Source organism: Sprattus sprattus (assembly GCF_963457725.1).
Source record: "Sprattus sprattus genome assembly, chromosome: 5".
Taxonomy (NCBI): domain Eukaryota; kingdom Metazoa; phylum Chordata; class Actinopteri; order Clupeiformes; family Clupeidae; genus Sprattus; species Sprattus sprattus.
Window position 1 is genome coordinate 25,517,095 of NC_137924.1, and position 15,000 is coordinate 25,532,094.

Consider the following 15,000-nt stretch of genomic DNA (forward strand, 5'->3'; position numbering starts at 1 on the left):
CATAAACAAAACCATATCCAATCAGGCTTTCTTGCTCGAGGTACAGAAGCATTTCAGTTTCTTTATTTGACCATCGTAGACACTAAAGTGAGTCTGAACAGGTCAGTTTCATGGACGACTAACTATTACAATAGTCCAACATTATGGCACAGAAAACAACCAAACTTCCCATGGCTTCTGTAGATCTCAATACTGATCTTTAATTGCTTGTTAATAGTAATATGTTTATTATAGTAGTAAAACAAAATTGTGAATTATTTTCACTCTTACTTAACTTTCACTATCTTTTGCATCTGGACACCCAATTAAAGTGACATTATGTAGGAATTGCTAATCGCTAACGAGATGCTAGCAGCTAAACCTAGCGAAACCTCTTGAAATTTGCTTACTTTGACACTTTGTCAAACTAGTGAGTCAAACAACTTTCCTAACACAGTCAAACATCAAGCAAGTACAACACAAGACTAAGCAAGATAGCAAATAAGCTACTTACTAGTTCGGCAGACAGTAGTAACCAGGCGGCTTCAGGCAAACCTACATAATGCAGTAATACGCCTACGGACCCTGGTACGGAAGTGATGCTCCATATTAAACGTCATCGTAGCGCTCCAATTTTTATTGATATTTTAAGGTAAAACTGCTAATCCTAACCCTAACCCTGAAGTACAAGTCCTACATAATGCCACTTTAGCATCTCATGTTCAACACGCCGTCTGCTTCCTCTTCCTTTTTACTCTGTTACTCATACTCCATTACTCATTATACCATGTTTTTCCAAGAAGCTGCTCAAGGCCTCTGCCATACCTTTACTGTAACAATGGTTTACAAAGGCCTAAATGCAGGCACGCTTACTGGAGTCTTGCCTATACGGCGCCATGGTTCATTTAGCCGCGGAGCCATTGTGCAGCGGCAGCGCCGCTGTGCCGCATCCTGAATCTGTACGACCATTCATCAGTATGTCGGCCGAGATGCTCTGAAGTCAGTGTTGCTCAGCTACACAAAGCTCTGCGTCCTCTGAGGTCTGAGCTCTGTTAATGTAATAAACCTGGCTGGGCCACACATAAATCGAATAGAGTCCCCGGCTCACTGATGCACATCACGCTCTCTGTAGAGAGGAAAGGTAGTGTTGATATTTCCTGTGCACTCCTACGTGGAAGTACTAAGAGATGGGGGGGGGGGGGGGGGTTCCTTTAAAGGAAGTCAGCCAATAATTGGAGGCTGAAGTCAGGGGCAATATCACTGTCAATCTTAGCAATAACTTAAACTAGTATTAATGCACAGAGGTATGTTAAAAGTACACACACAGACACACAGACACTCACACACACTATAAAACTGTCTTCTTCTCAGAAGTAGTATTGCCTGAACTTGATGAGTCATGATGAGTTTGAGGTGAAAATCAAGGAATCGCTGAATGATACACTGGTTTATGTTAGACTGCCATGTGCATCCAGCTACTTGTAATCATCACTCATCATTCATCATTTAGTTTCACTCTGTCTAAGCCACTTAACCATGCCTAATGTGTCATCTGGAAGTAAAAACAGTAATTATGGTGCATGGAATGTGTGAGTGGAGATGCACACTACTGACTGTGGTTCATACATGTTTAGACCTCACTGTTTCGGTTGAGTTGGTTCGCTGGCCAACTGTGCTTATGCACAGCAATTATCCAGGGGTTGCACATATGTGCTATTGCATGTGGTACATTGGTTAGCGTTGCAACCTTGCAAACTGTCGACCCTGTTGGGTTCGATACCCAATCACTCCAAGATGGCTTTTGGATAAAAGCCTCTAGAGGTGTGCTTCAATCTCAATATCCAACTCATTATCCAGCTCTATCATCACTGTCTGTCACTGTTGACTCTCCGGTCTCTCTGTATCTCTGTCTCTCTGTAGTGCCTCCAGTGATGTCTGTGCCCCAGCTGACCTTCAACGCCACAGCAGACTACCAGGAGTCTGTCACCTTCACCTGTCTCGCCTATGGCTCCCCCGAACCTGATGTCACCTGGTACAGGTATGGCCATGTCTGCTGCTATTGAGGCCTCCCACACACACACACCCACACACATCGAGAGACACACACACACACACACACACACACACACACACACACACACACGCAAACACACACACAGTGTGAACTAAAGGAATGTGACAAATGATACCTCTAATTATCCTCCCAAGCACTTAACATGCATAAACCCACTCATGGAATGGACTACATTTCTGTTTTTATAAATATATTTATAGACTTAATGGCGTGAATAAATTGCATTCCAAAGGTTAAGCACATGGGAGGCATCATTCTCCCTTTGAGCCACAGGAAATCTAATGGGTGGAGGGGAGTGACAATATTAGCAAGAGCAACTAATACATAATATCCCCTGCTTTAAGAAATCAACGATGTGATAGAGGTTGGAAAGTGGAGTGGGAAGGTCAGGGCTAGAGCTACAGCCCTTGGCAGTAAAATCAGCCATTTTTATTTGGGTGGTAATGCGGGGGCCGCGAGTGACAGCGGTTCAATGTGTTGATTACAGGCTCTCAATCAGTGTAATTACCTCCAGTGTGATGGGAGTGACAGCCAGATGAAACGGATGCAGGCGGGCGGGAGAGAGAGAGAGGGAGAGAGAGAAAGGGCGGGAGAGAGAGAGAGGGCGAGGGAGAGAGAGAGATAGAGGGAGAGAGAGGAAGAGAGGGGGAGAGAGAGAAAGGAAGAGAGAGGGGGGAGTGAGGGAGAGGGAGTGAGGGAGAGAGAGAGGGAGAGAGAAATACGTTTTGTCCTTTTATGAATGCACACAAGAGAAAAATGGGAAAAAGAGAGCACGGCAGAGAGAGAAGGGAGCAAAATATGCAGCTAATTATGGCAGGCAACACTGAACAGCACAGTTTTGTCCTCGCTTTTTTTTTTACTTATAAGGAGCATTATTGAGTTTTGTTTTAAAACTACTGAACTAACTATCTGAAAAAATCCAACAGCCCAGCTGGTACGGTAAAAGCTTGCTCAAATGCTAAATGGCATCATTTGCCAATATAGTTAGGCAATGTCACACCGTAAAGGCTTTTCTGACATATTTGCAGGGCGTTACAGCCTGGACCACAGACCTACATGAAGCATAGCCTGGACAGCTAATGGGGACTACTGGTGTGTTTATCTGTCCTACACATGACCCTATACCATCAAATTAATTTAAAGTCCCTCTCCTGGCATTGATTAAACCCCTGAAAACTCTTCTCTGTCCCTCAAAATTACATATTTATAAGATTTGATGAAAAAAAAAACCTTTATGGCCTTAACATGGCTTGGCTGCAGCTCTATACCTTTGCCTCATTTAGTATTCGCAGAGCTATGAATATGCAAATCATGTCTCACTTATCATATGTCTATCTGCCTGCGGCTTGACTATGTCATGAAACAGCTAATTATGTGTAGCTAATGTAAGATAAACTTTGGTTCTGAACGCCAGCTCTGACTTTGACATCCAGATGTGCCGTTAGGGAGAAGTGTTTGGAACACTGTATAAAGTCTCTGAAGAAAGCCATCTAGTTCATCGTAATTAATATCCTACTATATATGTATATGTCTAGTGAGGTTACCCCTCTCTCCTGACAGGAAAGATGAAGGGATTGATTCCTTAGGTTTGTGCTGTATGAAACCCAGGCTATCTGAATACGTGTTTTCGAGACATTGGTACACTGCGGGGTGGAAATACTCAGCCATGGACGTTGCCTGCTGTTAGATAAATTATATTAAGACGTTAAAATTGATGAGACAGAGACCAGCAATCAGAATTCAAAATAGTACTTTTATCTTTTGCAAAAGAGGGAGATGTGTCACAACCAAATATCATGAACCAACTCCAAAGATGAGCTGGGCGCAGACAGCATTATGTGAGAAGAAAAAACAGGTTTCATCACACAAAGGGCGGTATTCTCCCGTCCCATTGCTTCAGAAGTTGCTGTAGTGATCTCAGAATATGTCCTTGAGAGTTGAGCAGTGTGCATGTTTATCATTACAAAAACAGGTGGTTCGCCTCAGCAAGAGAGTATTCAAGGCCTCAGCCTGTAGGCCTCAGCGCACAGGAAAAGCAAGCAGATTAAAATACAATAACAATGTCTTCATATAAATGTCTCTATCACCTGCCTATTTCGCTCATAATATGTTGTTTATCATATAAAAAAAAACGTTTACCAGGTTTAAAACATGACTTTTACTGGAGGGTGTCTTTAAAGATGATGCCAAAAGTACGTAGTTGCCTATAAACACATACTTCAAAAAGTGGCTAATTGTTGCTTTAAGGTCTTACCATTAGATACTTCATGCTTGTGTTAGACAAGAGAGATACAATTATTTTGAGCCATTGTAGTGAAACAGTTAAATGTAAAAAAAAATATTTTCTGGACCCAAATGCTGAAGAGTGGATGACATGGACTGTGGGGCCCACTGACTTTTCCATGATTAGTCTCCACACCTGTCACGGACTATATCTCACATCTCTGAACCTCTAAAAACTCAAACAAATGATTGAAGTGGCCATACAGAATTTCTTGTCCATCCCCAAAAAGTCCCATTGCTCCGGTCTGCATGTGGCTCTCGTACCTGTTGACCTATGCTCCAAATGGACCACTTTAATGGAGATCTCTCCACACACCTCTCCACGGCAGCTGCACCTCTCCCACCCTTCACATCCAGTCTCTTTTGAGCGCTTTGGAGCTGGACAATGAGCTGCACTCCAATGGCCTCAAAGGTTCAAAGTGGGTGAGCAACAGATTCACTTTGAAGTTCCAAGTTTTTTTTTTCTATCATTTGGCGAGATGTGCCCAGTTATGGATTTACTTCTGGCTTAAAAAAATACTTCCGTCTGGCACGGCATAGGGCCGCCCTGGAAATTGCAGATAACAAATTGCTGTACAATGAGGCACCATAGGCAGCCAGTACCCTTTGCAGAGTGTGAAGGGTGCTTAGTTAGAATGTCAAGCAAGACACCATGTCACAACATGCATAGCCTAGGTGACACATTGGGTTTATAGAGGACTTTTCAGTGCACTATTGCCTTATGGTTAGTGGTGCGGAATGACATTCGAAAGTGTTAACGCAAATGCAGAAGGGAGGTTTGTTATGTGTGTTGTGTGTGTGAGTTTCACTGTGTGTGTGAGTTTCACTGTGTGTGTGTGTGTGTGTGTGTGTGTGTGTGTGTGTGTGTGTGTGTGTGTGTGTGTTATGTTGAATCCTCCTGAGATTTTTTTTGTTTCTTTATATTTCCTGTGCATCCATCAATTTATTTTTTTCAGAGTTTTCTCATTTCCTCTTCTCTCTTTCTGTGACCTGAATTACGGTCCGAAACTTCCTCTGCAATTTCAATTTTTTAAAGCCCAGATTCCCAACCAGCCCGTATTGATAGTGTACAATACAAAAAAAAAGCACTATCTTGTTTAAAAAAAAATGAAAAATGCAAAACAGTCAATATATTATTGTAATAATAATAATCAGTATATACTGTAAAATATGGTATAGAATGGATGTTTTATTGGGGTGCTGTTTTGGTTTCTCCTTGCAATTGTGTCAAAGGTAAGAACAGCTAAACTTGTTGTGTGAGTGTGTGTGTGTGTGTGTGTGTGTGTGTGTGTGTGTGTGTGTGTGTGTGTGTGCATGTGTATATGTGATAAAAAGCATCACATCTTACTTTCAAGACACTTTAGCAGTGAAACTCATGGCTATGAAGCTTCCTGGGGAGAGTACCCAGGTCCTTCCTCAGGAAACCGCAGATCCAAAACAGAACAATGCTGATGAAGATCGTCTTGTGAGATTTTTGATTCAGTGCCATTAAAGTGCTGACCTATGTTACCAGGATAGTTTGAAGAGAGCCTTTGTGTCTTATATCATAAGCATGCCTGGGCTTGAATGTCAAGATACGATCGTGTTTGTGTGTGTGTGGGTGGGTGTGTGTGTGTGTGTGTGTGTGTGTGTGTGTGTGTGTTTGTGTGCGTGTGCGTGTGCGTTTGCGTGTGTGTGTGTGTGTGTGTGTGTGTGTGAGTGGGTGTGTGACGAAATTTTTGGCAAGCCTTCCTGTCACATATCTATTTGACGTGTATATGCACGTCATAACAGTGCTTTATCTCTGCAGTGTTTGTGTATCGGATGATGATGTCATGTATCAATGTTTGATGCGTGTGTGTGCAGGAAAGGGGTGGAACTGCACGAGTCGGAGCAGTACGCCATACGGGCTCGAGGTACAAGTCTGACCATCCGAAACATTCGACAGGGCGATGGAGGCCCTTACACCTGCAAGGCCTTCAATAAGGCCGGAGAGGTCTACCGCGAGTTGTTCCTCAAAGTCTTCGGTGAGAAGGTTCATTTTCACTGATGGCATGACAAAGCACAGTGCAGAGTGTGTGTGTACATGAAGATATCCCATTAGAATGCATTAATGTCTCGGGCTGATATACCAGACGCATATCTAAGTCTGCTTGAAGTATTGATATCACCGGATATTAAAGGTATTATGAGTATGTCTGGACTCAGCAATATGAGCTGAAATAGAATGGCTGATTGATCTGACTTTCTCATGGGAGTAGCTTCCAATAACAGACTGTTTCTAAGCAGAATCGTCAGCTTATAAATGCCCCATGAAAGGAACAGTGTGTAACTGGTCACTTCACATATCAGACAAGAGAGTTCCGGGTGACCTTACAGAGGCAACTCAAGAAACTGACTGAAGTCATTCTGTATCTCAGAGCATATCATTCTCACCCAGGCAAATATCCTGTCAATCCACCATCACTCTAAACACACACACACACACACACACACACACACACACACACTCACATATTCACAGCCTAAGTGTGGAGATGTTTCTGTCTCATAAACAGGGCTCTAAATAATTTAACATAAAACAGAAGAGACATCCTTTATGGCCAAGAATTTCAATTTGGGTTTTCATGAAGCTGCCAGCATTTCGGCAGATTATTCCGATAGGGCCTTGTCTCCACAAGGAAATGTATGGAGATTTATTCTGTAGTCATCAGAATCCTTTCAATGTGCAAGCAAAGGGGATTCTTCAGTGTGGCTCATCTAAATGAACACCCCCACCACCACCCCAACCCGTACTGGATAGGAGTTTTGTTTTTGCAAAGCGTAGGGGGCAGCGTGGTTGTAACTTTCTTTTACAACCCCTGACAGTGTGAGAGATAGGGGGAAGTGCTGCTGGGCTGAGGTGTTTTTTTCACGCCTGGTTAAGCAAAGCTTTTTAGGGAGTCAGTCTGCCCACACATACTCTGATGTCCAGCCAGAGTAGCTGAACACATGCTGGGCATAGACTCTCTGACCACAGTGTCTGCTACTCAGCATGTTGCTGTGGATGTATTGACATATTGATGCGTTTCTTGTCAATTTTAAAGTTTAAGTACTAAGCACTATTTTCGTAACAAAACACAGTGTGTAAGTTGTAGCATTCTGTCAGTATACTGTAGTAGACTACAGTTGGAGTAGTGTAGTGTTAGCTGTGTACTGCTGCCTTACGACAGCATATTTATGTTGTTCTGTGGGTATAGTACTAGGAGTTGTCAAATGCTGTAGATTTGGGAGTGGTGCAACTTTAATTCAGCGTTCCATGAAATATGAAATCCTGGGAGGATTAGAGATGAGTGATGCAGGACATCTTCTTTCCCTGACGCCTTTCAACTTTCCTCCCCTTTTTCAAAAGAAAGAAAAAAGTTGTTTCTGTTTTTTCGGCGCCACCCGAACTCCAGTCACCCACTCTCTACTGTAATCTCCTCTGTCAGCAGAGCAGAGAGAAACAGAGAGAGAGAGGGAGACATAGACAGAGAGAGAGAGAGAGAGCACACAAAGCTGCTAGCAATGGCAGCGAAGGGAAGCGGGAAATCACAGCGAGGAAGAGCTCCACGCGTCATACTGAACGTGGGTTGTAGCATTTGCTGAGGGGGCCATTATGTGTCTTGGTTGTCACACGAGGCCCCACATACGAATCTGTTTTCCATTATTTGGAAATGACTTGCTGCGACTCGCTGCGTCGGGGCCCCCCTATGGGAGCGGCGGCACTAATGTATATTTATCGGGTTAACAGCCGAGAGGTAACAGCCCCGCCAGTGCATCACTTCACCTGGAGGAGCGAGTGCTATTGTACATCAATTACCCTACTAATGAGCTGAATGCCAGAACAGCAGGCCTTATCTACAACAGGGCTTCTCTCTCTATCTCTCTCTCTCTCTCTTTTTGTCTCTCTCTCTGTTTCTCTCTGTTTCTCTCTCTTTCTCGCTTTACTTTTTTTTATCCATGCGGGGGGAGAGAATCATAAGTATTCACTCGGTGTGCCATCTCAGTTGCACTCAGGCTCACCTGGGAAGAGGAGACGTAGCGTATGGAATTAATCTGGAGCGCGCCGCATGTGGCCGTCTGTATCAACAACCGGGCGGCAACACCAGCGGACTGCCAAAGCGCTCTTTGACTAACAGGGCGGCGGGGAAGCTCTTCTTTTTTTCTCTCTTTCTCTGGGAAGATTCAGATTGCTCAGATGTTAGTACGCAACATGGGAAGAGAAGCAGCAACAAATGTTTGATTAAAGGCAATCAAAGGAAAAGAGGGGCTTTTATAGTGCCAACTTACTTATTCTGTGTACAGCTCTCCCTGCATCTGATCGTGGCCTCTTTTTTGGGTGTTCTTTATCTGTCTGCCTCCCACAATCATTTCTCTGTCTATGCCTCTTCATCTCTCATCCTCTGTGCACACTTCTTCCATTTTTACCTCATTCATCATTTCCCACCATCTCTCCTTCATGCCTTTTCTTCTTTCGTTTGTCTCTGTTCTGCAGTCCCACCACACATCACCAAGCTGCGTAACGTGACCGCGGTGGAGGGCAGCGCTGCCATGATCTCCTGTAAGGCAGAGGGCGAGCCACTGCCCGACATCAGCTGGAGGAGAGCCAGTGACGGCCAGACCTTCACCGACGGAGACAAGGTGACACAGACACACACACACACACACTCACACAAAGGCAGGCACACACACCTACACACAAACACACAAAGGCAGGCACACACACACGTACACACACACACACCTACACACACACACACAAACACACAGAGACAGACACACACACACACAGCCTCCCCCTCTGCACTCTCCCCTCCTCTCCTCACACAGCAGTACCGTTGTGCCATCAGTGAAATGTGGCTCTCTTGAACCTTCTTCTATTAGCATGTAGCCTGCAGAATGTTCATGACTATCGGATTTTAATGTTTTTATTCCACATAGTAGGTGTCTGGAAAGGTTCTCACATAACTTCATTTCCCTGTAGAACTTTTATGGTTACATTGTTTCTTTATCTTTGGTAATTGTGTCTATAGTTCAACATATCGGATTTGTAAAGAGTATTTTAATAATACGTACTCTACACAGGGACAATCTAGAGAGTGGAGTCAGCAGAAAGGAGCCGTTTCCACAGTGATATTGTACCATTGTGTATTGATTAGATAGCGCCTCAGACTGAAACTGGGGGAATGTGGTGAAATTGCCGTCTGGGAGAAGAGTATTGTCATCTGGGTTCTCTCTTTTCAATTGATCTTTGTTTCTGTCGGCCCGCTGTACCAAGGTGTTTTGTGTGTGTGTGTGTGTGTGTGTGTGTGTGTGTGTGTGTGTGTGTGTGTGTGTGTGTGTGTGGGTGTATAGTAAGAGTAAAATTTCTTCCACAAACCAGGGACCAGCATTAGACAACAACTTCATGCCCAACCGTGTAGTTCCTCACACATAAACAAACATACACACAACCTCATCCACATCTGTGTATGTACAGAAAGACCAGTAGGACCAAACAGAAGGATTGTTTTTCAATACAGTTAATGATGTTTGTAAACAAAGTTCGGGACAAGCCCATCGGGGTGATTGCTTTAACTCACCCCATCGCAGCCAAGTATCTCACCTCCTCCCCAATTTCCTCCTTTTCACTTGTAGCTCTAAGTTCACATCACCTGTATTACATATATACGTATGGTGTCAGTGAACATTGCTCACATGCGATCGCCTATAGGCAATTCAGGACCAAGGTCCAAACCAACCATGCCCTTGTCAAGCGCCCTTAACCAACCATGCCCTTGTCAAGCGTCCCTTCACCAACCATGCCCTTGTCAAGCGCCCTTAACCAACCATGCCCTTGTCAAGCGCCCTTAACCAATCATGCCCTTGTCAAGCGCCCTAAACCAACCATGCCCTTGTCAAGCGCCCTTAATCAACCATGCCCTTGTCAAGCGCCCTTAACCAACCATGCCCTTGTCAAGCGCCCTTAACCAACCATGCCCTTGTCAAGCGCCCTTAACCAACCATGCTCTTGTCAAGCACCCTTAACCAACCATTCCGTTGTCAAGCGCCCTAAACCAAGCATTCTGACGGCAGAACTAGTGAAAATCTTTTTAACCAAAAAACAAAAGAAGAGAATGTTGCGTACAATAATGCTTTTCTCTCTCTCTCTCTCTCTCTCCAATCCCCTCTCTATATTCATGTCACTGTCTCCATTTCTCCTTGAAACGCACGATTGAGGAGTTGTTCGCGTAATGAGATGGATATACATGTTAGCGTAGGTTGATAAATGAGCCATGCCTCTGCCACAGTGACACTCACACTCAGCGCTGTGCATTCAAAGAAACAGGAACACAAGGACACACACATCACTGGTAGGAATACACACTCAGCCCGAGCTCACCTTATTATGCCCCCAGCCCTTTTCAGTAGTGAAGAGACAGGGATTATATAAAGTGAGGAAAATAATGAAGAACAGTGTAATAACCTTAATAGCTTTATTTATAAGACTAATGGCTATTATGATGAAGATGTGTGAAGCAGAAACACCCAGATAGAGCTTTGAACTACACTGGCACATCATTGTTAGAGAATTGACACGGTATTCACACAGTCACTCATAGTCATGCGAAAACACATGAAGAGCACACAGTCCCCCATAGACCCACCACACGTGCGACGACAGGCTGTTAATATTTACCCTAGTGCTGTTAGTACTCACGCATTAGAACACAGTCACACTGGGTGGTGATTGATATACACAAACTCACACACATACACATACACTCACACACACACACACACACACACACACACACACACACACACATACATGAGCACATACACACACACACACACACACACACACACACACACACACACACACACATACATGAGCACATACACACACATGCACACACACACACCTACACATACATACACACACACATACACACATGCAGAGATGGAGTATGGATTGTTTTTGCAAGTCTCAATAGGCTGTGATGACTTTCCAAAGAAATTCACATCCATTCATCTTTTTCTTTTCTTTTTTTTGCTAACAAAGTAGAGAGAAGTAGATATTATTTCTGATTTGGTTTCTCCTGTCGTTCCTCTTTTTTTCCCCACCCCTGTTGCCATGTCATCAGTTTCTCCTTGAAAGGCACATTTGAGGAGTTATTCCCATCACACACACTCGCAGATAGATAAACATGTCAGTAGTGCTTGACAAATGAGGGTGGTTGCCTCAGCAGCGATGCTCATGCACCACCATAAACATCCCGCTCTGTGATTCACATTCAGAGAACATATAAACAGGACCTGCACAATGGGATGCCTTATTGTACATCCACATCCACATTGTACATCCACATACAAAGACGCTGATTATGATCTAACATCTATAATTAGTGTCATAGCTTGTCATAGTATTTGCGGTTGCGCTGAGACCATCTAAAGGCATACGATTTTCTTAGACCTATAGACCCTTTCGCCGTTGGTAAACAATGCTCAGCGTTCTAGGTTGCGCACGCATTCTGGGGGCAAAAGAAATGGCTTAAGTTCATACCTGCGTTCGCTTTATCCTAATGATCTCGGAAGTTACGTTAATAAATTGACATTAAGTTATGGAATCCAACTTCCCGATCCATATTCGATCACGGATTGGATAGTTGACCCATCAAAATGGACAGATATGTATACATACTTAATAGAAAAACCCAGTGTTTACTCAAAAGATACATTACGATCATTCAAGTCACTCGATGCCTATAACGTTGTCTGCGGGCATGTCCACTCCAGGATATTAAGTACTGCGACCTCAATGATGATTTCTGCGTCCTAAAATCTAAGGTGCTACCAAGCCAATGACAAGGAACAAAGACAATAATGTATAAACCATGTGTTTTTATCAACAAACCCACCAACGCTACCGCTTCACGTTAAATTGCACATGCATGGCAGAGTAAGTCGACCTTATCATAAACGTTTCATCGTCAAGGTTTACGTGTAGGAACTACCTAACAATTGCAACCAGGAGACACAACTGTAATGTTAGCGAATGAGGGGTGAGAAGCCACTTTTGGGCATGTTCTTTAAAACAGCAGTCTGTCTTGGCCACTTTATAAGTGGTTTCAACACTTTAGCCATAGGTAACCAGGTTCTCAAAATGCATGATATTGTGCTGTTCGATACTTTAAACCTAAATGCTATGTCAGTGTTAGTGAGACCCAATCTAAGTTTCATAAGCACAATCAGTAGGTGATCTTCAGTATTTCAGTAAACTTTTCTACATTGCGATCATTGTATGCATTGTATCATTGTATGAAATGAATAGATGAATGTACTATGAACTTGCTAACATTAACGGTTAGCTAACGTTAATGGTTAGATATCGTTAACGTTAAGTTAACCTAAAATTGCAAGGCTAATATAAGTTAGATATGGATAACATTAGCTTTCTAGGGAGCTGTTTTGGCCAACTAAGTTATCTCAGATTTAACTAACACAATTTCAAGTCAGCTAACATAAACAAAATTCACTTGCCGGATATCAAATGTGACCCACATATGCGTGCATTTTTAATGATGTCTTCAATCCAGTCCACTCGTTTTATAGCTTGAAGCCACAATCTACGCCTGTTTGCATTAAACAGTCTTTTCCCCGAAGGAATGCGGTAGAAATTGAGACCTTTTTCTTTTTAGTTGACCTGTTTTGGCATCCCACAACACAACAAGATGGCATTTTTTTAGCGAAGAAACAGAGACGAAGAAATCCTTAGCTTTATCTCTCCAAAATCCTCTTGCACTGTCACTAACTATGGTTAAAGTTGCCGCTTTTTTGCCTCCAGAATGTGTGCGCTTAACGTTTATGACGTAGGTCATAAAAGGGTCTATAGTATATCCACATAATAGTAGTTTGGTCCTCACCCAAAGCTTAGCCCTCACCTTAACACTCATCTCAACCTCTCCCAGTGTTGTTTCAAACTCGGCTACTCTGTTACAACTTGGATGTAAGAATAGTTTTAAATGTATGCGAGGCTCACAGCCTAACTGCATTGCTTATGAAAGAGTGGACCATATTTCATTTCAGATCAAAGCTGGTGAAGTATCCTCCACAAAGAGTATACCTCAAAAGCAATGCACTTGCATTCTGTGGGAGTCCTTCTGTCAATTTACTTCAGTGTAAAACTGTGGAAGAAACAGCATAATCCACACAAACACAATCACACACACACACACACACACACACACACACACACACACACACACACACACACAAACACACACACACACACACACACACACACACACACACACACACACACACACACAAAAGGACACACACACACACACACACAGGCATTAGACACTTTCAATGTTTTGTGGTTTTACAGATACTGTATTTGAAGGCTACATGCTCTTTGCTCAATTAAAACTCCAAATAGCCTTGCAGTTGCTGCACATGCATTACCTGGGTGCCCAGAAGCTCAGGACTACATGAAAGCAGCCTTTGTACCGATGGAGTCTGCCCGGCAGCCAGCGGAATTAAGTGTGTCTTCTGTGTGCGTGGGAGAATGGTGTGTGTGAGATAAGGGCCTTCAGTCACATCGGTCATGCATCCAACCTGCACTCAATCATTATGCCTTAGCAGAGAGAGGCAGAGAGAGAGGGAGGGAGGGAGAGGAGATATAGAATAGAAGAGAGGGGGAGAGCAGGAGCTAGAGGAGGAGAACGAGCGAGCGATAGTAGGAGGAAAAGCTGTCAAAGATTGTTAGAATGCCTTGAAAGGCTGGTTGTTACGGCAACAACAATGGTGGCAAATGGAAGTGCTCCATAGAGGCAGGAGAGAGGGGGGAACCGGAAAGTGGGGGGGCTAGGGTTCCTGGCTCAGGATCTTAATGAGCACTTTCAGCCACTCACTGTCCTGGGAGCGATTAGAAAGGCCTGCATCTCGGGGAGGTGGGAGCAACCGCCGCAGGGAGAGAGGGAGGGAGACAGAGAGAGAGAGACAGAGAGAGAGAGAGAGAGAGAGAGAGAAAGAGAGAGTGAGATTTTCCTCATCACACAGTCACCATGCCTTGGGATGGCTTGGGTGCGATTTTATTATTGGGAGAGGGTGTTGGTGTGGATCAGCCATTCGCAGTCCCAGCCGGCATTATCTCCACAAATTGGATAGCAAACGTATGACAGGCAAAGAGGACTAAACTAGCGTGCGCTCACAGTATCTCTGATGTGCAGCAAAATCCCTAACGTTGTTCTCAGCCGCAGTTTTCATGTGAACACTGGATAATGTTGGACTGTCAGCAACTCATGGTTTAAACACAAACCAAACTGACTGTTTTTCCAACATTTTCGCTGCTACACAAACCAAACAATACAGTATGTTAAGTCCTTTTCAGGATTTGCGAACGGTTATCGTTTGCATAGAGCGTCTGCATGACAATTTACCGCCTACCGGATGTGTTCACGTGGCATGTTCAGTGTGTGGGAATGAGAGGGGGGGGGGATGTGTTAACGTGGCGTGTTCAGTGTGTGGGTACTGCACACATGTAAACTATCACCGTCATCGTTTCATCACACATCTGATGATTCCTGAATATTCACAATCCAGTTTAGCCACAAGCCTGTTATTGGAATGTTTTTTTTTTATATTTACATGGAACTCCCATTGGGAATGCTGTTCCT

At 43.7% G+C, this 15,000-nt stretch overlaps 1 protein-coding gene across 1 annotated transcript in view; it reads left to right on the forward strand.

The window, feature by feature from the left end:
• LOC308365683 (neural cell adhesion molecule 2) overlaps window positions 1-15,000 on the forward strand; it is a gene marked incomplete at both ends in the record, with an annotated part of 89,974 nt that overhangs the window by 48,445 nt on the left and 26,529 nt on the right. The window contains 3 exon segments of the mRNA XM_080839187.1: window positions 1,900-2,017; window positions 6,182-6,342; window positions 8,832-8,977. Of these exon segments, the coding sequence (XP_080695313.1) occupies window positions 1,900-2,017; window positions 6,182-6,342; window positions 8,832-8,977 (425 nt within the window).